At 43.8% G+C, this 25,054-nt stretch overlaps 1 protein-coding gene across 1 annotated transcript in view; it reads right to left on the reverse strand.

Annotated features, from left to right (window-relative positions):
• The window catches only part of OPN5 (opsin 5), a 58,164-nt gene that overhangs the window by 19,780 nt on the left and 13,330 nt on the right, over positions 1–25,054 (reverse strand). Inside the window, exon 2 of the mRNA XM_089656123.1 lies at positions 929–1,048. Within this exon, the coding sequence (XP_089512249.1) occupies positions 929–1,048 (120 nt within the window). The remainder of the gene's footprint in view (positions 1–928; positions 1,049–25,054) is intronic.

Consider the following 25,054-nt stretch of genomic DNA (forward strand, 5'->3'; position numbering starts at 1 on the left):
AGACGGTATAACTTTTGCACAAACCAATCAAACCAATAGACTTATTGGGATTTTTTTTACCACAATTATGTGGCAAAATACATATTGGCCTAAAAGAAATTAGAATTTAAAAATGTTTTTGTTTGATTTTTTATAGCAAAAAGTAAAAAATATTGCTTTTTTTTTCAAAATTGTCTTTTTTTGTTTATAGCACAAAAAATAAAAAACCCAGAGGTTATCAGATTATCTATTTGTGGGGGAAAAATACATAAATTTAATTAATGTACAGATTTGCATGACCACGCAATTTTCAGTTAAAATAATGCAGCATTGTATAGCAAAAAATGGCCTGGTCATGAAGGGGGGTAAAAATTCTGGAGGGCAAGTGGTTAATAAAGACTCCACCCCTCTGAGTGAAGGCAGCTTTGGCTTATACTAGTCTTTGATCCTGATTCAGTGATCCAGAATGCACCTGGCCAAGTCATCCCAATTCTGTGCATGTGCACTGAGACCCCATTTAATTGTATGGGTAGCCATACTTGCGGCAGTCTCCAGCGGTTGCCCTGAGTGTGGTTCTCCCCATAGGAGTGAAAGGATCAAATAAGGAGTAGATGACCAAGTCCATGCAAGCAGTAAGAATCCTGAATTGAGTTTAAAGGTAATATATAAGCCCAGGTTGTCTGCACTTAGGGTGTTTGGGGATTTCATTGAAGAACAACCTCTCCAAAGAGGATGCACTTTAAACTGCATGAAAAGATCATGTACTGTGTCCAAATGTTGCAGACTAGTAATTGACATTGGGAGTTCAAATCCATGAATCCATGAATCCATGAATGTTAGAGGACTTCAATTGTACTACAGTAATACCTGTTCATTACTATTTTTAAAACCGGCACAACCAATTCAAATTCGAATACTCGGGTTGAGATTTAATGGCTCTCGCTTTTACCTGATATTCCCAAGTCACTAAATGCTAAATTCATGGTCATGATCTCAGCTGGTCTGAGCTTCTTTTTTCTTCTACATGCCATCAGCAATACATAGCCATTTCCTAAAGTGGAGAGGATACCTGTAAAGAGAAACAGAATGGACAAAAGAAATAAGACAAGTGTTGCAAAAAGATGACTCTCCCTATTTTAGATCAATATCTAGCAATCTGGGCTACATTGAAATCAAGCTCCCATAGCATACTGGTCATAGAAATCAATTACAAAGTTATGACATACTGGTATTTAATACTCACCAGAATCCTTCACTTTGTATCTGGATGCTCTCTTCAGTGCGAACAACTGGGCACATTTTACCAAATTCGGTGGATATACCCAGTTGTAGGCACGTGGCACTGTCCGGCGACCACTGTACAGAGGGAGCAGATGGCAAGGGAAACCCATGTTCCTCTAAGGCCCCCATAGGTGCCATCAGGAGAGCAGCTGTCTGATTGAACACTGCTACCTTTGATGTACCCAATGCTAATAAATAGCATTGTCCCCTTTCAGTTGGCGCGCTTTTCGCAAAGTGGTTAGGTAAGGGACAGAGACCCTGTTGGCTAGGGACAGATTGTCTAGTGAAGGGAAAAGTTCTAGTGGAGGAAGGACAGAGTAGGGATTGTCGCAGGCAGTAGCCCTTGCTCATTCAGGTGCCTTGTTGCTGGTCTGCCTTTCAACCACCTCCTCTGTAAGATGCTGTTAGGTATCAACAATGTGCATGGATATCTTCTGCACAGTACCTTGCAAGTGCTGTAAGGCCAGTGCGGCCATGTATGCAGATCCTGTACCACTTTCTCAGTATCCTCACATTAATATACTTTTCTGTATTAACTGATCTCTGTGTGAGATCTCTCCTCTTCGGGTTTCGAGAACTACACCTTGCCTACACAGTGGCTCACCAATAATGGACTGATGTTTTTTCTTATCTCACCATGGTTATTGGACACAAAATCCCTTCCAGAGGAGAGAACACACTCTCCTTCTTGTCAGGCCAACTGATCTCTTCTAAATTCTGTTCCAGCACATGGTCCATGTCCTCTAAGTAAACGATCAGTAAAGCATTAAGGTACACCTAGAAAAAAGTACATATCTCTCAGAGGTCTTTTTGAGACATTTATTGGTTAAGAGCATCAAATACACATTACAGGGGAAAGGCCTTCTCCTTCCTCAGGGCATGATGGGAATAGGGGACCTCTTTTAGTGACTGTTAAAGACTGTCAAATCTTAACAGCACTATGAACTGCATCTCTTTCTCTCGTGATCAGAGAGGTAACAGCCTAGAACAAGAAAAAAGTCCACCAAAACTATACCATCATCAAGCTTCTCTTTGGAACTGACACGGGCCTTTAGGGTTGGTCTGACCATGGCCCTTTTACTGACTCCTTCCTCTTCTGCATTCACTCTCCCCCCAAGGTACTTAACATGCAGTCCTTAACCCTTTTGCTGCCAGAGCCATTTTTGCCTTTTTTGCACATATGTTTAAAAAATTATTTTAGGCCTGAAGATTACACAAAACCCCCAAAACATATATTTTCTGAAAACAGAGAATAAAATAGTGGTAGTTCCAATTGTTTTATGTCACACAATATTACCACAAAGGTCTAGGAAATGCAAACTTTTATAAAAAAACACACTAAAGTATATTTTAGGGCAAACAAACGCAGTAAGTTACCCTAATTTAAAAGATGAGGTTGTGCCAAGTAAATAGAACAGCTTATGAAACACAAAATTTCAGTACAAAATGCACAAAAGTTAATTTTAGAGCATGTACAGTCTTGGCCAAAAATATTGACACCCCTATATTTCTGTCAGATAATGCACCACTTAACGCAGAAAATTGTTGCAATTACAAATGTTTAAGCATTCTCAGGGCAAACAAATTCAGTAAGTTATATAAATTTAAAAGACGAGGTTGTGCCAAGTAAATAGATACCCAAACCTTAAATTTATGTGTGCCTATGAAATGGTGACGAACTCTACAAGACCCTGCATGTCTCTTCTGGCCTCCATTCAATGTATTACAATGCAGACCGCAGTGCAATAAATTGTTTCTCGAACGAGAATGTGACAGCTGTGACCCGGAAGTGACATCACACATCACCTTCCTGGTCACACAAATATCCGCTCTCCTCTTTCCCCTGAATCTGCTGGCATGTGTGTACGTGAGGGGCAGTATCAGGGGCTGTATAAGCAATTGGCCCGTAATGCGGACACCCAACTGCTTCAACCTGACAGGCAGGAGTCTGCCTATGACATTTATAAACAATGACTGCAGCCATCGGGAGGCATATAAAACCCTGTGCTGTCAAGTCCGTATTAAGTAAATCCTCCTTCCCCGATCAGCCAATGGGCTTTCCCTCTATTTCTCTAGTTTCATTATAGAATATGTAAACCCAGCATTTCATATTCCTGATATGTGCTTGCTGTACCTTGTACTTGTATTACAAAGTATCCTGTTATCTTTGTTTTGCATCATTTATGTAAAATCCCTGGTGTTACTGCCAGTCCGTCTGACTAACTGACCACACTGAGTAGGAGAACACACTGTGGTCAGTTCTTTAGCTATCCTGCTCTCTTTCAATGATGACCAGAAGGAATGGGATCACTTATAAAAAAAGGTATTTATAATGGGGGTTTTTTTCTATACATATACTGTATGTTTTGCATGTCATTTCTGATTTAAGCGGAATGGGTTGTTTTATAAATGAAGGGTTTACAATCACTTTAATGTCAGCTTTTCTCAACCACAGTTCTTTAGAAGCCTAGGGGTCCTATGGAGGTTGCTAGGGGAGAAATTTCTGCCTTTCAGATAAGTAACCACTGAAACCAATGATTTTTAGGCTATAAGGGGGGACTCATCACTTATCCCGAATGTACGGAGCATTGTTTTCCCAGTGATCATCATGTTAATGTACTATAAACTGTAGATACAATAATTAGCAGAGATCCCTAAGACCAGAAAGTTATTTCAAGGGATTCTCCTTGTTAAAAAGATATAGAATGGCTGATTAATGTTAGCAGTAACAAGTTGTATTTCTGTTGAATTAGGAAACATCTAGTAGGTTGAATATACTATTTGTATTGTTATATGCTTCAACTCCTGTTGGTATTGTGTACTCTATATCGTTTGTAACAAAATGTAAATTTAATAAAAAAAACTATTGAACCATAAATCAATATCCAGTCATGTAGACTGTTATTTTTGCAGTATCTATCCTTGCACATGAGCAAAAGATAATGCCAAAATATCATCTACTGATGAACAGCTATACAACTAGAGATCGCAGCAGATATTTCGATAAGGGACTCTTGCTGGAACATAATGATGAGTGATGCATGTGTGAGTGCAGAGGACCTAGAATCACCTCTACTAACAGAAGCAGAGCATAAAATGGTGTATTAAAAGAGGCTACTGAATACTTGAATTCACATTTATGACTGTTTTTAAGTCTTGCAGATTTGCAGTATACTGTATCTATAGAGGTTGAGTGACTAATTTTGAAGCAAAATTATTATTTTTGCCTTAATTTGTTGTTGATAAACCTATTGCAACCCAATTAATTTAATACATTGCAAATGTTTGATGAATTGTCTTGATTTTTCGTCAAAATGTAATCAAAGTGAAAATTCCAAATTTAACTCATACCTAGTATCTATATTTAATGTTAGCTATATTTAACCACTTTAGCTCCTCAGACTTTTTTTCATTTTTTGCACAAATGTTTAAAAAAATAATTTTAGGCTTGAAGATTACTTAAAACCCCCAAAACATTATATACTTTCTGAAAGTCGATACTCTAGAGAATAAAAGAGTGGTAGGGCCAAATTTTTTTATTATTTATTTATTTCAGGTACTTATATAGCGCTGTCAATTTACGCAGCGCTTTACACGTATATATATTGAACATTCACATCAGTCCCTAACGGGACAAAATCGGACGATTTTTTTTTACCGTTGGTGGTAACGTCAACCTATTGAACAACCGATTTTTCGGGGTTTTTTTGTTTTTTTTTTAAACCGCTGGTTTTCAACCCATCTATGGCCTGCATAAGGCTCCATGTACACTGTAGCTGATAAAGTTTAGGAGCTTTTCTGCGTTTTGTTCAGCAGCCCCTGAACTCTCCCTAATGTTTTCCTATGTGTCCATGTACACATAGCCGTTTACAGGCAGTTGAGTTTACAGTCGTTTTTTGCGTTCAGGAGTAGATTTGATCAGCGTTTCAAGCGCCAAATTGAAATTCTTTTTAAATCTTCCATTTCCAGATACTGTCCAGAGCCTTTTTTCATCACGAAAAATGCATGCAAATTGTTTTCCCGGGACTCAAATGGACCCAGTACACCATAATTTGAGGTTTTGCATGAAAGAAAATGTTAGACATTGCTGCAATAATTTCTGCACAGAAATGAGCTGGAACACATCCAAACACCACAAAAAAAACAGCTAATCTCAACAAATACTGCTCTCTCTGCTTCTGCTCTCTCTATTTCTCTCAAAATGTCTGAAATAGTTCGTTTTTCAGTGCATTCTGGGCATTTTGGAAGGTCTCCTGAGGTTATCTTTAAAAAACGCTTCTAAACACAAACGCTCATAAACACGCATAAACGCAGCTAAACAGACATTTTCCAGCAGTCATTTTCCATCGTTCAGAAGTGTCCCGTATACATGGAGCCTAAAACTTCAGTATATTTCATAGCTCATGAAATAATAACAGCACAGGCATTTTTACTTTACATTTTACAGGATTTTACAGCATTTTACAGTATATATTTACTTTCCTCAGTTAATTTGTAACGTTTCCAGTCCAAACATCCATATATGAGATAATATGTGGAACCAATGAAACCCCTTAGCCTCCTAGGTAAAGTAGACATCTGAAACCTGTCATATTTATATTCATTCGGAAGCTAATATCACGCTGGACAATAATATGCATTTTAGCAGTCTGTAAACGGTAGGTATTCAGAGATATGTATACTTATAGAAAACTGTATCTGGGACTTGGTCATTTATGACTCATAAACCTGGTGACATCCCAGCAGCTACTCCTTAGACCAGATGATTGGTCATATGGTCTCTGTCAACACTCTCCTTGATGTGAAGAAAAGTGGAATGTGACCACATTTTGACAGCTCTCATTTAGCATCAAACCAAGGAACACCTAGCTGGACTTGAGAGAGCCACTTTACCATCTTTGCTTATCCATTGGACTCTACTGAAACTAGGACATTAAGTATTCTCACCCTCAGCTCCTTTTTAGTTCTCTGTTGCATTGTTGTCTTTATGTTACTTTGTAATATCTTTGGGGTTTTTTTCAAATATTTTATTTGCACCATTTTGACAGTTTTGTTTTGGTAGTTGTGGAAGTGATCTGACGGCTTCATAGTGTACACACACACTCCTGGCCACTATAGCAGCCGGGTGTGTTCAAATTTCATGATTCCAGTACAACTTTAAAATGGGGCTGTGGTAATTAGTTTAGTGCATTCGTTTCAACCTTGTTACTGCCAAGAAACCCTTGAAATAATTTTAAAGTATAAGAGAACTCCTGCTAAAACCAATTCATAAATGGCCAGTGGGGAAAATGCACCTTACAAATGAGGTCAGTTGGAAGAATGCCCCCTTGCAGCGCAGGAGCAAATGCCACTTTTACAGAGACCTCATTGAGAAACATTAGTGTAGGGTTCTATGTGCAGCAAGCCAAGTTTTAGTTTTGGAAATTATATACAGTAGTTTGTGTGTTCGCAAATGACACTAAACGACATAATATTACCAGTCTTTAGGATACCTCAAATTTACAATTTGAATAAATTATAATGGTGATCTATGGTCACAACAAACCTTTTCATTTTATAACATCAGCATTGTTATAACAATACAAACAATAGTTATTTTTGACAATCCAATATAAACTTACTTGAAAAATCTCCTTTCCTGTTTTGAGTTCTGCCTGTCTGCTGGTCATCTCTTTCCACGACTTCCTGGATTCCCTGCATGCTTTGCAGTTTCTCCTCTGCTAATTAATTTCAATTTCTAAGGACTACATATCCCATGGTACCTTGCAGTCTGCAAGCAGTGATTCCTGTTCTGACTCCGCCTCCTGAAACTCCTCCTCTCAGCACCTCTGTAGTTTAGAAGGCAGGCTCTTTGAAATGTGTGACACAGCAGTGCCTACCCAGAGGACATAGTGACTACGTACAAAATTCAAGGAAGTTAAGGTGTGGGGATCTTCACAAAATAAGTTTACAAACTTCAAGTATAAATAAAGACAACACTTTTTTTTAGTGGAGTAGAGATGGATTAGAACACCTGTCAGATTTTTATTGCTGTCTTTGCCCCGTTAGGGAGATTCTATTTGTCCTGTTTACCATTATCACTAAAAGTAAAAGAAACCCCAAATTTTGGGTTGCCCGCAGAAAAGTAAAAGAGGAGAAATGTTCCAATTGGGACACTAGTCTGGGGGTCCTGAAAGAATTCTCTTATTTTGCAGAGATTTTCTCACTTCCTGTTTTGGCTATGGGACAGGAAGTGAAAGTAAATCTCCCCAATAGGACACAGAAGGCAAAAAATAAACTGGCAGGGGTTATACCCTCCATTACTCTATCCAAAATAAAAAAAAAAAGTTTTTCCTATAGTTCTACTTTCAGATCAAGAGACCAAAAATAATTGAAATACAATCAGCAAAATAATATAACAATTTACATTTTACCACAGACTGGTTAATGGATTGTGCTGAAAAATAGGGTTCAGTGTGGGAAAAGGAAAAGGTATACATTTAGGGGCTAAAAGCATAAATGTATTTTAAATTTAGTAATTGGCTTCATGTTTGATTCGAACATGAACCGTTCGTGTGTTCAGGGAACACGCAAATGATAAGGGCGTTTGGTAGGCCCCACAATGCATTGGGCCCTCACAGTGCATGGTCAGTCAGCCCCTGATCACAGTATTTAACTGTCATCCCGGTGCAGCTGCCAGATTGCTGGAGCCAGCGTCAAGAGCAAAGCTCTTTTTTCCTTTTTTTGGGCCAGTGGTGGTGGTGGGTATCGTGATTGACGTAGGATCTACTTCGGGGCAGGGGCAGACTGACCATTTGGAAACTCGGCACTGCCCGAGGGCCCGGGGTCAGTAGGGGGCCCCATGAGATGCCCCTGGTACCTCTTTCATAGGCTTTTTTGAGTTTGGGCAAGGACACAGGGGCCCCATGATCCCCTATTGCCTGGGGGCCCCATGAGTTGTCAGTCCGTGGGACGTTTTTTATTTTTGTTTTTAATAAAGGACTTGTCAAAAACTGTCTCCTGTCATTTTTACACTAAATGTTTTTTTTTACCATGTACCCCATACTCATTCACATGGGGGGGGGATCTGGGGCCCCCTTGTTAAAGGGGGTTTCCAGACTCTGATAAGCCCCCATCCGTAGACCCCCACAACCACCGGCCATGGTTGTGGGGAAGAGGCGCTTGTCCCCATCAAGACCAGGCCCTTTCCTGACCTGCGTACTCAGATAAGGGCCTGGTTTGAATTTTGGAGGGACCCCTACACCATTTTTTTTTTTTTTTTGGCGTGGGGGTTCCCCTCAAAAATCCATACCTGACCCGAAGAACTTGGTATGGATGGGGGGGGACACCCCACATGTTTTATTTTTTAATTTTTAAATTGACAGCAATTCTTTTTACATTCAGCTGTCAGCTGATGCATAAAAGAATGTTTCAGTACTAAAACACCGCATAACTTAATAATATAGCTCATTTTTTTTAGCTGTGCGGTATCTTACCACATACTCAGTGAGATACCACTTAGTGAATTGTCCTGGTCTGAACTTCGCGGGCAAACTTTCGGTAGGTTCAAGTCTTCAACCACGAACCGAACATGAGGGTGTTCAGTCATCACTATTTATAATCTAAAGCTGGTTAGGGGATAAAATTGAGATAATCAGTTAGGCTCCATTCACACTGGCGTTTAGCCACGCTGTGAATCCCAGATGCAAGAATCTTCTGATTCCTGTGGCTCTGTGCTGTGAGATTGACAGCTGTGTGCAGATAGCTGTGGCCACAGAGCCAGTACAATGCAATGCCAGGCTGTTAGCTGCTACAGCTATTCGTGAGTGTTCCCACAGCCAGTGATTACCTATGGCAATTGGGCAGGATGGTGGGTCTATATGTGGAGCCATCCCAATATATGGAATTTTCCATTGAGAGCAGAGCCTAAGCATGACCTGTGAAAGCACAGCATTTGTACTATGCATAATACATGTGTACTTGTCCCTGAGACCTAAGAAATAAAGCCGGTGTGATGGGTTATCTTTTCTGAAGATAACTCTTGCTTCCAGCAGCATGGCCGGGCTATGTGTTTGTCTCCATCTATGCTGTATATACATTGAGGAATCTGCCATGAGTTGGAAAATCTACTCCAGGGAGACAGGCAGGAGGCTGCAGGCTGGAAACCCATCATATTGGCATATGAGTACCAATGAATTATTCTTAGTGAAAGTGCAGTTGTACTTTAAAGCTGAACTCCAGGTAAACAGCTAAAGACAATAAAATACATATATGAGTGATGCATTACCTACCAATAGATATCTATTTCTGTCCATCCAGTCCTGAGATTTACACAGCTCTTACACAGCACAAACCTGGCTGGCAGGACAGGAAACCAGAATTTTAAGTTAAGTAACACTTGCGGGTCTTGTCCCTCCCCCATGGTGAGTATTCATATAGCCCATCTAGCAGGGCAGGAGACCTGTTTTTTTCTACTAGAGCTCAGTATTACAATTTGGTATTGACCCTGCCCCCAGTCTGAGACTGGACAGTGAAATGAGAAGCAGCACATTGCTAAGCTAATTTATCTGTCACTCTTCTCTCTCCTCCTATACGCTTGTCCCTTGTTAGCATATGAGTACTGCCACACAAATGTAAGGTTCGTTGTGCTGCTTCTTCCTACCCAAATCTGAGCTTGGCTGTACAGGGAATGAAAGAGGCAGATACCAGGTCAGATTTAGGTACTCACATTTCCTGCATACTGTGCATATTTAAGGATTTATTAAAAAATATAGAGCTGCATTTACTTGTGTCTTTTTTTATCTCCTTAGAGTTCAAGATTACATGAACAGTGTCAAAAGTTAGTAACTGAAATGACATATTTTTATTGTGCTGTTGCTTTGGAGAATGACACATATGACATGTAGGCACAGACAAATGTGATTTTCATGGTTATGTGGTTTAATGAATTTTCCATTTCTACTGTGTTTTTGAAGCTTTCTGCAGCATCACTGATTGCTGAAAGATTGGGAAAGTAATGCAGGCCATACGTGGGTCGAATTCTGAACTAACTTTCTTTAGAAAAACTGACATTTTGTACATTTTGTAATCGGAAGGTGCCGCCATTGAATTCGAAATTCAATCACCCAAGTCTTCAATTTCACCTCTAGTTGCTAAAGAAAAGAATATTCGTGGCTGAGAATCTTCTTTTCTTTCCAGATCACAGCTCATGCTCATTTCTTTTTCGATTATATTTTTTGCACGATTCTCCAAAAAATTCTTTAAAAAATGTAAAACATGCCCGATCACTCAAATTCGATGGTCGCATGAAAATTTGCCGTTGCTGTGGCCCACTAATGGTGTGAAATTAGAACGAAAATTCTTAGTTATGAATTTCAAAAGAAAATTTGTTTGAAATTCGACCCGTGCATGGCCTGCAGGAGAATTAAGCCACTGCTCTGGTATATTTTACTTGGAAACCTTGCCCTGATTGGGTGTGAGTATGGTCTGGAGCAGGAGCGGACTGACAACTCATGGGGCCCCCGGGCAATAGGGGATTATGGGGCCCCTGTGTCCTTGCCCAAACTCAAAAAAGTCTATGAAAAAGGTACCAGGGGCATCTCATGGGGCCCCCTACTGACCCCGGGCGCTCGGGCAGCGCTCGAGTTTCCAAATGGTCAGTCCGCCCCTAGTCTGGAGGCAATAGTTGATATGGTAGTAGTGAGCTTCAGGTTCCTTGTGGCATTTGAAAAAACTGGCCCTCACAAGTATAATTTTTTTTAGTCTCAGGCTTTGTTCACTTTTGTGCAACTCCAAAGTTGCACAATTTCCAATGCGACTTTGGATTGTGACTTTGCAGTGCTACTTTGATGCGACTTCATACTCTGGCACTCAAAGTCCCATGAAAGTAGTGCAGGAACCCTTTCAAAGTTGCTGCGACTTTAAGTTGCATAGATCCGAACGGGAGCCATTGAAAACAGAGGGCTGCCACTTGTCATGCAACTTTATGTGTCCAAAGTTGCATGAAAAGTTGCACAAGTGTGAACAGAGTCTTAAAACCCAACTAAAAGGTTCACTTTAAATCCACAAAATACTTTCCAGGTTTGTAAAGTCTTATTGTTCATTTTCTAAAGAAAGCAGTCACAGCCTGAGAAGAAAAGCCTGTTCCCTGCTAGCATATGCTGCAAATAAGGCCTTTTTTCTGTTCTTTTTGTGGAAGCAGTGGTCTCTCTGCAGAGGCCTGACACACCCCCTACTGTGCCAGAGCGAGAGCTCTCAAAGCATCAAGGGGTGTGTTGAACCTCTGCAGAAAGACCACTGCTTCTACACAAAAAGTAAGGGTCCTTCTTTGCAACATACGGCTGGGGACAGGCTTTCCTACTCAGGCAGCAGCTGCTTTCTAAAAGAAAACAAATTGTACGAATGTGCACACCTTTTTTGTTTTGATGCACCTGGAATGTATTTATTTGAACTAAATTGAAAATTTAGATGGGCTTTCACATAGATTTTTCAGCATGGGAGAGACATTTGCATTTATTGATCCATGTTAGCAAGGTAAGCACAGATACAGGCTAACTCAACAAAGTGGAAGGGTGTACAGAGTGCAAGACTATGGAAGAAAAAGGACACTGTTGAAAGCGGGGTTTAAGTCAGGGGTCTCCAAATTTTCTAAACAAAGGACCAGTTTATTGTCCTTCAGACTTTAAGAGGGCCGGACTGTGGCCATCAGGAGTAGAAATTTTTTTGGCATCAGTAAACATTGCCACTAGAGATGAGTGAATCGAACATGGCGAAGTGGAATTCGTTTCGAATATTGGGAAATATTCGATTCGCGCCGAATCCGAAAATTAGCCAACTTCGGATGCACGAATCGAATTTTCCCAAAAATGGCGGCGACATGTGTGGCGACGGAGCGGGGATCTCTGGGAAGGCGCGCAGACAAGGCGCGCTGACCCATAATGCATTCATTCATGACATGTGATCGCATTAGCCAATCAGCAGCCAGCCAGCACTGTGTAATGGTGGAGCTATAAATTGCGGCCATCTTACAATTCTCCATTAGCCTCTGGTCATTCAAGAGAGACAGACCTGTCTGTATTAGGGACAGAGTTAGGGCCAGAGAGACTTTAGGGCCACAGAATCGTTACTTAGGGACACAGAATCGTTACTTAGGGACACAGAATCGTTACTCAGGGACACAGAATTGTTACTCAGGGACAGACACAGAATTGTTACTGAGGGACACAGAATTGTTACTGAGGGACACAGAATTGTTACTGAGGAACACAGAATTGTTACTCAGGGACACAGAATTGTTACTCAGGGACAGACACAGAATTGTTACTGAGGGACACAGAATTGTTACTGAGGGACACAGAATTGTTACTGAGGGACACAGAATTGTTACTCAGAGACACAGAATTGTTACTCAGGGACAGACACAGAATTGTTACTGAGGGACACAGAATTGTTACTGAGGGACACAGAATTGTTACTCAGGGACAGACACAGAATTGTTACTCAGGGACACAGAATTGTTACTGAGGGACACAGAATTGTTACTCAGGGACACAGAATTGTTACTCAGGGACAGACACAGAATTGTTACTGAGGGACACAGAATTGTTACTCAGGGACAGACACAGAATTGTTACTGAGGGACACAGAATTGTTACTCAGGGACAGACACAGAATTGTTACTCAGGGACACAGAATTGTTAGTCAGGGACACAGAATTGTTACTCAGGGACAGACACAGAATTGTTACTCAGGGACACAGAATTGTTACTCAGGGACACAGAATTGTTACTGAGGGACACAGACTTGTTACTGAGGGACACAGAATTGTTACTCAGGGACACAGAATTGTTACTCAGGGACAGACACAGAATTGTTACTCAGGGACACAGAATTGTTACTCAGGGACACAGAATTGTTACTGAGGGACACAGAATTGTTACTCAGGGACAGACACAGAATTGTTACTCAGGGACACAGAATTGTTACTGAGGGACACAGAATTGTTACTCAGGGACACAGAATTGTTACTCAGGGACACAGAATTGTTACTCAGGGACAGACACAGAATTGTTACTCAGGGACACAAAATTGTTACTCAGGGACACAGAATTGTTACTGAGGGACACAGAATTGTTACTCAGGGACACAGAATTGTTACTCAGGGACACAGAATTGTTACTGAGGGACACAGAATTGTTACTCAGGGACACAGAATTGTTACTCAGGGACAGACACAGAATTGTTACTCAGGGACACAGAATTGTTACTCAGGGACACAGAATTGTTACTCAGGGACAGACACAGAATTGTTACTCAGGGACACAGAATTGTTACTCAGGGACACAGAATAGTTACTGAGGGACACAGAATTGTTACTCAGGGACACAGAATTGTTACTCAGGGACACAGAATTGTTACTGAGGGACACAGAATTGTTACTCAGGGACACAGAATTGTTACTCAGGGACAGACACAGAATTGTTACTGAGGGACACAGAATTGTTACTGAGGGACACAGAATTGTTACTCAGGGACACAGAATTGTTACTCAGGGACAGAAACAGAATTGTTACTCAGGGACACAGAATTGTTACTGAGGGACACAGAATTGTTACTCAGGGACAGACACAGAATTGTTACTCAGGGACACAGAATTGTTACTGAGGGACACAGAATTGTTACTCAGGGACACAGAATTGTTACTCAGGGACAGACACAGAATTGTTACTCAGGGACACAGAATTGTTACTCAGGGACACAGAATTGTTACTCAGGGACAGACACAGAATTGTTACTCAGGGACACAGAATTGTTACTCAGGGACACAGAATTGTTACTGAGGGACACAGAATTGTTACTCAGGGACACAGAATTGTTACTCAGGGACAGACACAGAATTGTTACTCATGGACACAGAATTGTTACTCAGGGACACAGAATTGTTACTGAGGGACACAGAATTGTTACTCAGGGACAGACACAGAATTGTTACTCAGGGACACAGAATTGTTACTCAGGGACAGACACAGAATTGTTACTCAGGGACACAGAATTGTTACTGAGGGACACAGAATTGTTACTCAGGGACACAGAATTGTTACTCAGGGACAGACACAGAATTGTTACTCAGGGACACAGAATTGTTACTCGGACACAGAATTGTTACTGAGGGACACAGAATTGTTACTCAGGGACACAGAATTGTTACTCAGGGACACAGAATTGTTACTCATGGACAGACACAGAATTGTTACTGAGGGACACAGAATTGTTACTGAGGGACACAGAATTGTTACTCAGGGACACAGAATTGTTACTCAGGGACACAGAATTGTTACTCAGGGACAGACACAGAATTGTTACTGAGGGACAAATAATTGTTACTGAGGGACACAGAATTGTTACTGAGGGACACAGAATTGTTACTCAGGGACACAGAATTGTTACTCAGGGACACAGACTTGTTACTGAGGGACACAGAATTGTTACTCAGGGACACAGAATTGTTACTCAGGGACAGACACAGAATTGTTACTCAGGGACACAGAATTGTTACTCAGGGACACAGAATTGTTACTGAGGGACACAGAATTGTTACTCAGGGACAGACACAGAATTGTTACTCAGGGACACAGAATTGTTACTCAGGGACACAGAATTGTTACTGAGGGACACAGAATTGTTACTCAGGGACACAGAATTGTTACTCAGGGACAGACACAGAATTGTTACTCAGGGACACAGAATTGTTACTCAGGGACACAGAATTGTTACTGAGGGACACAGAATTGTTACTCAGGGACAGACACAGAATTGTTACTGAGGAACACAGAATTGTTACTCAGGGACACAGAATTGTTACTCAGGGACACAGAATTGTTACTCAGGGACACAGAATTGTTACTCAGGGACAGACACAGAATTGTTACTCAGGGACACAGAATTGTTACTCAGGGACACAGAATTGTTACTCAGGGACAGACACAGAATTGTTACTCAGGGACACAGAATTGTTACTCAGGGACACAGAATTGTTACTGAGGGACACAGAATCGTTACTGAGGGACACAGAATTGTTACTCAGGGACACAGAATTGTTAATCAGGGACACAGAATTGTTACTGAGGGACACAGAATCGTTACTGAGGGACACAGAATTGTTACTCAGGGACACAGAATTGTTACTCAGGGACACAGAATCGTTGAATTAAAGAGTATGTCAGACAACACGCAGAGGAGTGGCAGAGGAGGCAATGTTTCAGGAGCGAGCAGATGTGGCAGCAGAGGAAGGGGTCGAGGCAGCACTAGTCGCAGCCAGAGGCCAGTGCTCCCGGTGTCATCCAGCGGTCGTGTCTCCACCGACAACCCTGCCGTCATCGATTGGTTGGCTCGGTCGTCTTCCTCTTCCCAGGTCACCTCTGACACCTACAGCCAACGGTCAGTGGGTACGTCAGACACAACCGTTAGTTGGCATGGCCCGGGAGCAAGCCCACTGAAATCACGTGTCCTCTACCTGCCCCTGTCCTTTGGTGTTCCCTCACCAAGCGAAGTATCGCATGCTGTGGGCTCAGCCCCACTGTACAGTGAGGAAGAGCTAACAGAGGGCGGTCAGGAACGGGGGGAGACATCCGCCTCTTCAGCAGCCAGGCGAAGAAGTACTGGCGAGGAGAGTGGCTCGGTAGCCGGTCTAGAGACAGGTCTGTCTCCTGACCCACACGCAGCCGAGGGGGCTAGTAGTGAGGCGGAGACCCTAATCGATGATGATGAGGCTGATCGCACTTGGCAGCCTCGTCGTCATCTGCCAGGCCCGTAATCTGCCATGGGCCCCCGTACCGACTCCTCATGCTGCTGCCAGGTCCGTAATCTGTCATGGGCCCCTGTACCGCCTCCTCATGCTGCTGCCAGGTCCAGAGTGTGTCATGGGTCCCTGTACGGCCTCCCATTGCTGCTGTCTCCATCGCCACACTCTGCCATGTGCCACTTTCAGGTCTCCTCACACTGCTGGTGGGTTCCATTTTGTCATAGGGTGCTGGCAGATTACGGGCCTCCCATTGCTGCTGCCAGGCCCGTAATCTGTCATGGGCCCCTGTACGGCCTCCTCATGCTGCTGCCAGGTCCAGAGTGTGTCATGGGTCCCTGTACGGCCTCCCATTGCTGCTGTCTCCATCGCCACACTCTGCCATGTGCCACTTTCAGGTCTCCTCACACTGTTGGTGGGTTCCATTTTGTCATAGGGTGCTGGCAGATTACGGGCCTCCCATTGCTGCTGCCAGGCCCGTAATCTGCCATGGGCCCCCGTACCGACTCCTCATGCTGCTGCCAGGCCCGTAATCTGTCATGGGCCCCTGTACCGCCTCCTCATGCTGCTGCCAGGTCCAGAGTGTCTCATGGGTCCCTGTACGGCCTCCCATTGCTGCTGTCTCCATCTCCACACTCTGCCATGTGCCACTTTCAGGTCTTCTCACACTGCTGGTGGGTTCCATTTTGTCATAGGGTGCTGGCAGATTACGGGCCTCCCATTTCTGCTGCCAGGCCCGTAATCTGCCATGGGCCCCCGTACCGACTCCTCATGCTGCTGCCAGGCCCGTAATCTGTCATGGGCCCCTGTACCGCCTCCTCATGCTGCTGCCAGGTCCAGAGTGTCTCATGGGCCCCTGTACGGCCTCCCATTGCTGCTGTCTCCATCGCCACACTCTGCCATGTGCCACTTTCAGGTCTCCTCACACTGCTGGTGGGTTCCATTTTGTCATAGGGTGCTGGCAGATTACGGGCCTCCCATTGCTGCTGCCAGGCCCGTAATCTGCCATGGGCCCCCGTACCGCCTCCTCATGCTGCTGCCAGGTCCAGAGTGTCTCATGGGTCCCTGTACGGCCTCCCCTTGCTGCTGTCTCCATCGCCACACTCTGCCATGTGCCACTTTCAGGTCTCCTCACACTGCTGGTGGGTTCCATTTTGTCATAGGGTGCTGGCAGATTACGGGCCTCCCATTGCTGCTGCCAGGCCCGTAATCTGCCATGGGCCCCTGTACCGCCTCCTCATGCTGCTGCCAGGTCCAGAGTGTCTCATGGGTCCCTGTACGGCCTCCCATTGCTGCTGTCTCCATCGCCACACTCTGCCATGTGCCACTTTCAGGTCTCCTCACGCTGCTGGTGGGTTCCATTTTGTCATAGGGTGCTGTATGGCCTCCCATTGCTGCTGCCTCCACCGCCACACTGTGGCTCCACACTCTGGTTTTGGCCCCGTGACTGCCCAAATGAGTGAAGTGTGCGGTGATTCTAAGATCGACGGCACTCATCTGCATGTCATACTGACTGACAGTATTATTTCTGTTCCCCAGCAGACTCCAAGGGCATTTAAATTAAAGGTACAGTGTTCTGCACTGATATAAAGGCTCTCTGAAGCCTAGAAACACCCTTTTTATAAGTTAAATTCGCAGCGAATATATTCGACTCGAATCAAATTTATTCCGCGAATTCGCCGAATCAGCCGAATCGAATTTTTGAATACTTCGCTCATCTCTAATTGCCACATAAGCACCATGTGGTATCATTGGGAGGAATAGTGCCCGATTCTTGGCGTCAGTTGGGCAAATGGTGCCCCAATGTTGGTGCCAGTTGGAAGAATAGTGTTTCGTATGAGTGGGAGGAATAGTGCCCCAAGGACCAGATAAAGGCATGCAAAGGGCCATGTACAGACCCCCGGTTTGAGGACCACTGGTTTAAGTAAATTATTATTATTATTATACAGTATTTATATATCGCCAATAGTTTGCTCAGCGCTGTACATTATAATGGGAGACAGTACACGAGACAGTACAATAACAATACAATACAATACATGAGGGGTTCGAGGGCCCTGCTCTTTGGAGCTTACAATCTAGGAGGGAGGGGAGAGTGGTACAGGAGGAGATAGCTGTGGGGGATGGAGTGGTGGGGAGAGCGGAGGAGATCAGCAGTTAGGTGAGGACGGGGTAGGCTTCTCTGAAGAGATGGGTTTTCAGGGTGCGCCTAAAGGTGAGGAGGGTAGGTGACAGTCTGATGGATTGGGGTAGTGAGTTCCAGAGGACGGGGGAAGCCCTGGAGAAGTCCTGGAGATGGGCATGGGAGGAGGAAACCAGGGAACTGGAGAGTAGGAGGTCTTGTGAGGAGCGGAGAGTGCGTTTTGGGTGGTAGATGGATATCAGGTCAGTGATGTAGTTTGGTTCAGTGTTATGAACAGCTTTGTACGTCAATGTTAGTATTTTGAATTTTATGCGTTGGGCAATCGGAAGCCAGTGGAGGGATTGGCAGAGGGGGGAGGCGGATACGGAGCGGTTGGTACAGTGGATGAGTCTGGCCGCAGAATTCAGGATAGACTAAATGGGTTCATAGCATATTAACCCTGTAGCTATGTTAGCCTTGCTAGGATAGATGAAATAAGTCTAATAAATGGGCTGAAATACATATTTCTACTGGGAAAATGCTGTTTTAACCCCTTGCCTTCCAGAGAATTTAACCCCCCCCCCCGACCAGGCCATAATTTTCGGGATACGGTGCTGTGTTATTTTAACTGACAATTGTGCAGTCATGCAACGCTGCACACAAATTAAAATTACGTCCTTTTTTCCCACAAATTGAGCTTTCTTTTGGTGGTATTTGATCACCTCTGAGTTTTTTTATATAAAACATTTTTGCTATAAAACATTTCCAGTAAAACAATGTAAAAAATCAAATCTCATCATAAATTTAGGCCAAAATGTATGTCTTTGCTAAAAAAAATCCCAATACATGCAAATTTATTGGTTTACGTGAAAGTTATAGCATCTACAAATGGCAGTATATATACTGGAATTTTTTTTTCATACTAGTAATGCGGCAGCCAGCGACTTATAACGAGACTGTGGCAGGCATTCTGACACTGGGTAGGTACTGTGGAAACAGATACACATCTCCTGCGCTCAGAGACCCAAATCAGAATTCAGCGGGTAGAACCATATATAAAAGTTCATCTTTCTGAGAGTCTCCCTACTCGATGGGACCCACACCTGTCTGCTATTCCAGTACACTGACAGCCTTCCCAGAAGAGTTGAAGCTGTTATAGCTGCAAAGGGTGGGCCAACTCAATATTGAACCCTATGGACTAAGCCATTAAATTTTATTTGCATGCAAAAGCAGGTGTCCCAATACTTTTGGCAATATAGTGTGCATATACAGAATATATATATATAGTGCCTTGAAAAAGTATTCATACCCCTTGAAATTTTCCACATTTTGTCATGTTACAACCAAAAACGTACATGTATTTTATTGGGATTCTATGTAATAAACCAACACAAAGTGGCACATAATTGTGAAGTGGAAGGAAAATGATAAATGACTGGATGTAAGGGGGAACTCTGATGAGAATTCCTGGATGTAAGGGGGAATTCTGATGGTCTCTCCTGAATGTATGAGGGAACTGTGATAGGCTCTCCTGAATGTAAGGGGGAACTCTGATTGGCACTCCTAGAGGTAAGGGGGAACTCTGATGGGTACTCCTGGAGGTAAGGAGGGACTCTGATGAACATTCCTGGATGCAAGGGGGAACTCTGATGGGCACTCCTAGAGGTAAGTGGGAACTCTGTTGGGCTCTCCTGAATGTAAGGGGGGACTCTGATGAACATTCCTGGATGCAAGGGGGAACTCTGATGGGCTCTGCTGGATGTAAGGGGGAATTCTGATGGTCATTCCTGGACGTAAAGGGGAACTCTGATGGGCACTGCTGGTGGTAAGAGGTAACTCTGATGGGCACTAGTGGAGGCAAGGGGGAACTCTGATGGGCTCTCCTGGATGTAAGGGGGAACTCTGTTGGGCTCTCCTGAATGGGAATCTGGCAGGCACTCCTGGATGTAAGGGGGAATTCTGATGAGCATTCCTGGATGTAAGGGGGACTCTGATGGGCAGTCCTGAATGTCAGGGGGAACTCTGATGGGCATTCCTGGAGGTTAGGAGGATCTCTGATGGCCACTCCTGGGGGTAAGGGGGAACTCTGATGGGCTTTTCAGGATGGGAATCTGGCGGGCACTCCTGGATGTAAGGGGAAACTCTGATGGGCATTCCTGGATGTAAGGGGAAATTCTGATGGTCTCTCCTGGATGTAAGGGGGAACTCTGATGGGCATTCCTGGATGTAAGGGGAAATTCTTATGGCTCTCCTGGATGTAAGGGCGAACTCTGATGGGCTCTCCTGGATATAAGGGAGAACTCTGATGGGCACTCCTGGAAGTAAGGAGGAACTCTGGTGACCACTCCTGAATTTAAGGGGGAACTCTGTTGGGCTCTCCTGGATGTAAGGGCGAACTTTGGTGGGCACTCCTGGATGTAAGAGGGAACTCTGTTGGGCTCTCCTGAATGTAAGGAAGAACTTATTAATTAATTTACATTTTACATTAATTTATAAAACTAGTTTTTTTGGCCCTCAAATATTTGTAAAATGTACCATGTGGCCTTCATACTGAATAGTTTGCATTAGACTAAAAAAGTGACAACTGAGGAGGAATGAGGGAAAGAGGATTTTGGTTTTAAATGGTGGACTGTCATGCAAAGAAGAGACAGTTGCCACCTATGGCATAATTATTTTATCCTGTGCCCAAACCAACAGCACCAAAACCCAGCATTGTGTTCTTAAGACCTACATCATCAAGATTCTGTTATAGAAATTGACTGACTAGAAAGATACCGCTTGTATACTTCATAAGAAAACCTAGCTGCTCCTATGCACACATATAGTAACATTAAATTACAAACAGAAAAAAAAACATATTAAGGTTATCTACATTAAGTGCAGCACACTCAAAGTAATATGTAGAGAACTTTACAATGAACCCCTTTTAAATGCCCGAGTAGTTCAGCCCTTAAAGGGTGTGGAGTAACAGCTACACAACTCTGAGCACAACACAACTATCCTTGCGCCAAGAGATCAGAAGATATGACAATTATCTCTATCCTCACAAAACCTTACATTGCTGTAGGCGTTTGCAGATGGCTGTTCAATAAAGCTTCCCTTATTGTAAAACATTAACATCTTTATAGTTTTGCTGACTTAATTATAAACAATGTTATCTAATAGATCTTTTATAAAATAGCGTACTGGCAGATTGTGGGGTACCTTAGCAACTTTTCATGGGCTCATATCATTTGACACCCACCGTTTCGCACAGACCCTTTTCTGAATTGCCCATCGTTGGCATAAAGTATACCCAGATCAAAAAAAATAAGTGATCTCTCTCATCCAAAAGTATATTTATTATCTTCTTCAGTGGCATCTGAAGGCCTATTTCCCATTTTCAGGCTTTGATTGATATATCTCCTTTAGTGATAGGATATGTTCTTCAGGTGGTGATTGATAAATGTACCGACCAATCAGAGGGTGCAATCCATGGTATAACGCCAGCCCAAGAGAGACAGAACATCTCAGTATCCTGGAAAGAGCAAAAAACTAAAGAGAAGCTGTCTAACACACGCAACAATATTTCTGGATGTGGTTAGAAGACTTTCCAAAAGCAGTGATACATTTAATGTAGAGTATCTCCTGTCCCGTTTAGTTTTTTGCCATTTATCTCCCATTTGGAAGATTTCCCTTCATTTCTTGTCCCATAGCCTAACAAGAAGTGAGAAGTGTGGAGTCATGCAACTGCCAGAAATATAACAGGAAGGTCAACCAGCCAACTCTTCAAACAAAAAGTTTTGGTGTTTTCAGCAAAAAATACAACATGCTAGCCTTATAATTATCTATTTTCTGTTAATAACGCTGTTTTTTTGTTTACCGGCCAGGCTACTAAATTTATGTCCAGATGACCCCCTATGCACATGGATCGCAAAGCAGCCACATGAGACTTCTGCCGCTAAAGCTAAAAAAAAAGAAAAAGCCAGCAAAATGGTTGATTGTCCAACATCTTTTAATTTTAGTGTTAACTCTCTATTGGCCCAAATTGGAGGACATACTCAGTAGTAGGCTGAGCAAAAAAGTTATTACATTATTACTAAATGTCTCAGTGCAAGTGGAGGCATTTATATATAAATATCTGTATTATTAGCTCTTTAGTGTTTTTTTTTTTTGTTATTTCGTTTACTGGTCCTTTAAAATGAATTGAACCTAACAAATGTCATACTTTTGCAGGACGTCATAATTAAACACTAATTAGTAAAATAAAGTGAAAAGTTATTGAAAACAACATTAGGAATCAGACAAAGAGAGCCTGTGTTCACTATTTTCTCAGTTTTTTTTGCCTGTAAAGAAATCACAAGACGATCACTGCTTCTCCGCACAGCCAGACCCAATGACTGAATTGTTTTGTTCTCCCTGTGCACATGCAAGAGAAAAAACACATCCTGTGCCGATTCCATACATATGAGAATAAAAGCAGACAGTGAGAATTGCATCCAGCATACAGAACAAGAGAAGTGCTACTGTGCAGAGTCCATACATACAGAATAAGAACAGATACTGAGATTTACAATATTGTATTCATTAAAACAATACAAGGCATTATATGAATGGTGGTGGTGCCAAGCAAGCAAACCCCTGTGTTCAGTGTGCAGAGGGGAAGCCCCTGAGCTGGTGGTGGTGCCAAGCAAGCAACCCCCTGTGGTCAGTGTGAAGAGGGGAAGCCCCTGGGCTGGTGGTGGTGCCAAGCAAGCAACCCCCTGTGGTCAGTGTGCAGAGGGGAAGCCCCTGAGCTGGTGGTGGTGCCAAGCAAGCAACCCTCTGTGTTTAGTGTGTAGAGGGGAAGCCCCTGGGCTGGTGGTGGTGCCAAGCAAGCAACCCCCTTGTAGTCAGTGTGCAGAGGGGAAGCCCCAGAGCTGGTGGTGGTGCCAAGCAACCAACCCACTGTGGTCAGTGTGCAGAGGGGAAGCCCCTGTGCTGGTGGTGGTGCCAAGCAAGCAACCCTCTGTGTTTAGTGTGCAGAGAGGAAGCCCCTGAGCTGGTGGTGGTGCCAAGCAAGCAACCCCCTTGTAGTCAGTGTGCAGAGGGGAAGCCCCAGAGCTGGTGGTGGTGCCAAGCAAGCAACCCCCTTGTAGTCAGTGTGCAGAGGGGAAGCTCCACAGCTGGTGGTGGTGCCAAGCAACCAACCCACTGTGGTCAGTGTGCAGAGGGGAAGCCCCTGGGCTAGTGGTGGTGCCAAGCAAGCAACCCCCTGTGGTCAGTGTGCAGAGGGGAAGCCCCTGGGCTGGTGGTGGTGCCAAGCAACCAACCCACTGTGGTCAGTGTGCAGAGGGGAAGACCCTGGGCTGGTGGTGGTGCCACGCAAGCAACCCCCTTGTGGTCAGTATGCAGAGGGGAAGTCCCTGGGCTGGTGGTGGTGCCAAGCAAGCAACCCCCTTGTGGTCAGTGTGCAGAGGGGAAGCCCCTGGGCTGGTGGTGGTGCCAAACAAGCAACCTCCTGTGGTGAGTGTGCAGAGGGGAAGCCCCTGGGCTGGTGGTTGTGCCAAGAAAGCAACCCCCTTGTGGTTAGTGTGCAGAGGGGAAGCCCCTAGGCTGGTGGTGGTGCCAAGAAAGCAACCTCCTGTGGTCAGTGTGCAGAGGGGAAGCCCCTAGGCTGGTGGTAGTGCAAAACAAGCAACCCCTTCTGGTCAGTGTGCAGAGGGGAAGCCCCTGGTCTGGTGGTGGTGCCAAGCAAGCAACCTCCTGTGGTCAGTGTGCAGAGGGGAAGCCCCTGGGCACAGGACCTGGGAGATTGTAGAGGTCACTGTAGTAGTACTGAATGGAGTAGTAATTTCCAAGTTCTCCTGTGGCACCTTTCAGTGTGCCAAGTTGAACCAATGTAAGTATACAATAAAGATCATACCTGGAGTTCAGCTTTAACATCTTCCTGGTCAATTTTGTCTAATCTTTGGACAGCTGATGAGACCTCCTGACATCAATGCAAAATGAATAGATTTTAAATGAACTTTGATAATGAACTCCACAGAAAACTGACATGTTACATTTGGGTGGATACTGAAGGGCGACCTGGCCCCATTCACTGGCTTCTTTGTGACAGTTATTAGATTTTTAAAATTTTTATTATAAATATAACTCACATTCCCCAGACAGGGGAAAAAGTTTTTGCTTGCGCTGTCCGTAGGCAGCCTACTGCACCATGTTTCTGTTGTAGGAATTTTTGCAGCTTGGCTGTATTCAGTGCCAGGGCTGAAACAAAGTGCACCTTCCATGAAAAGGTCCTCTCTATTGAAAGCTACCCACTCCTCCAAAGTCAAATTGCGTGCAAAAGCAATTTAAAAAGAAATGTGTTATTTAAAATAAATATCTACCCTGACACTTCCAGGAGGCATGGGTGACATCACTGTGTCTCACTACAACCTCCTGGGATAGCTGGGAGTGTGGGCTACATTCCTGCAGGACTTCAAGCTAAGCTATGGGGGTGTATGTAACGCAAGGCAAACAAGGCATTTGCCTTGTCTTTGGGTGGCATTTTTCAGGGGGAGCGGCGTCGCGCCCCGGAAAAAGGGAGGGAAGAGGGGACACACGCGGCATGGGGACCAGGTGGGATCCAAGAGAGGCAGCAGGCTGCTTGACAGTGTATGCACAGCCCAATTCTAATTCCTAGGGATGTCCAGAGCTGTGCAGGTGAGTGTCCTTCTCTCTCTTGGAGGCCTTTTTGCCTCTCACCTTCTGTTTTTTGGACCAAACAGTGCATGTTAGTTGCAGTCATGTGCACCGCTTTTTACACACTACAAATCCTATAGTCCATCTCAGGACTGAGCAAGGATGGTGGGACTAATGGAGAACTAATGCAGCCAGCATTTAACAGAAAGTCATATCACAGCAGCACAAAAAAAAGGAATTTGGAGATTTGG

This window comes from Staurois parvus, unplaced genomic scaffold (genome assembly GCF_062004578.1).
Source record: "Staurois parvus isolate SC_StPar_1 unplaced genomic scaffold, SC_StPar_1.0 ptg000886l, whole genome shotgun sequence".
In the NCBI taxonomy this organism is placed as follows: domain Eukaryota; kingdom Metazoa; phylum Chordata; class Amphibia; order Anura; family Ranidae; genus Staurois; species Staurois parvus.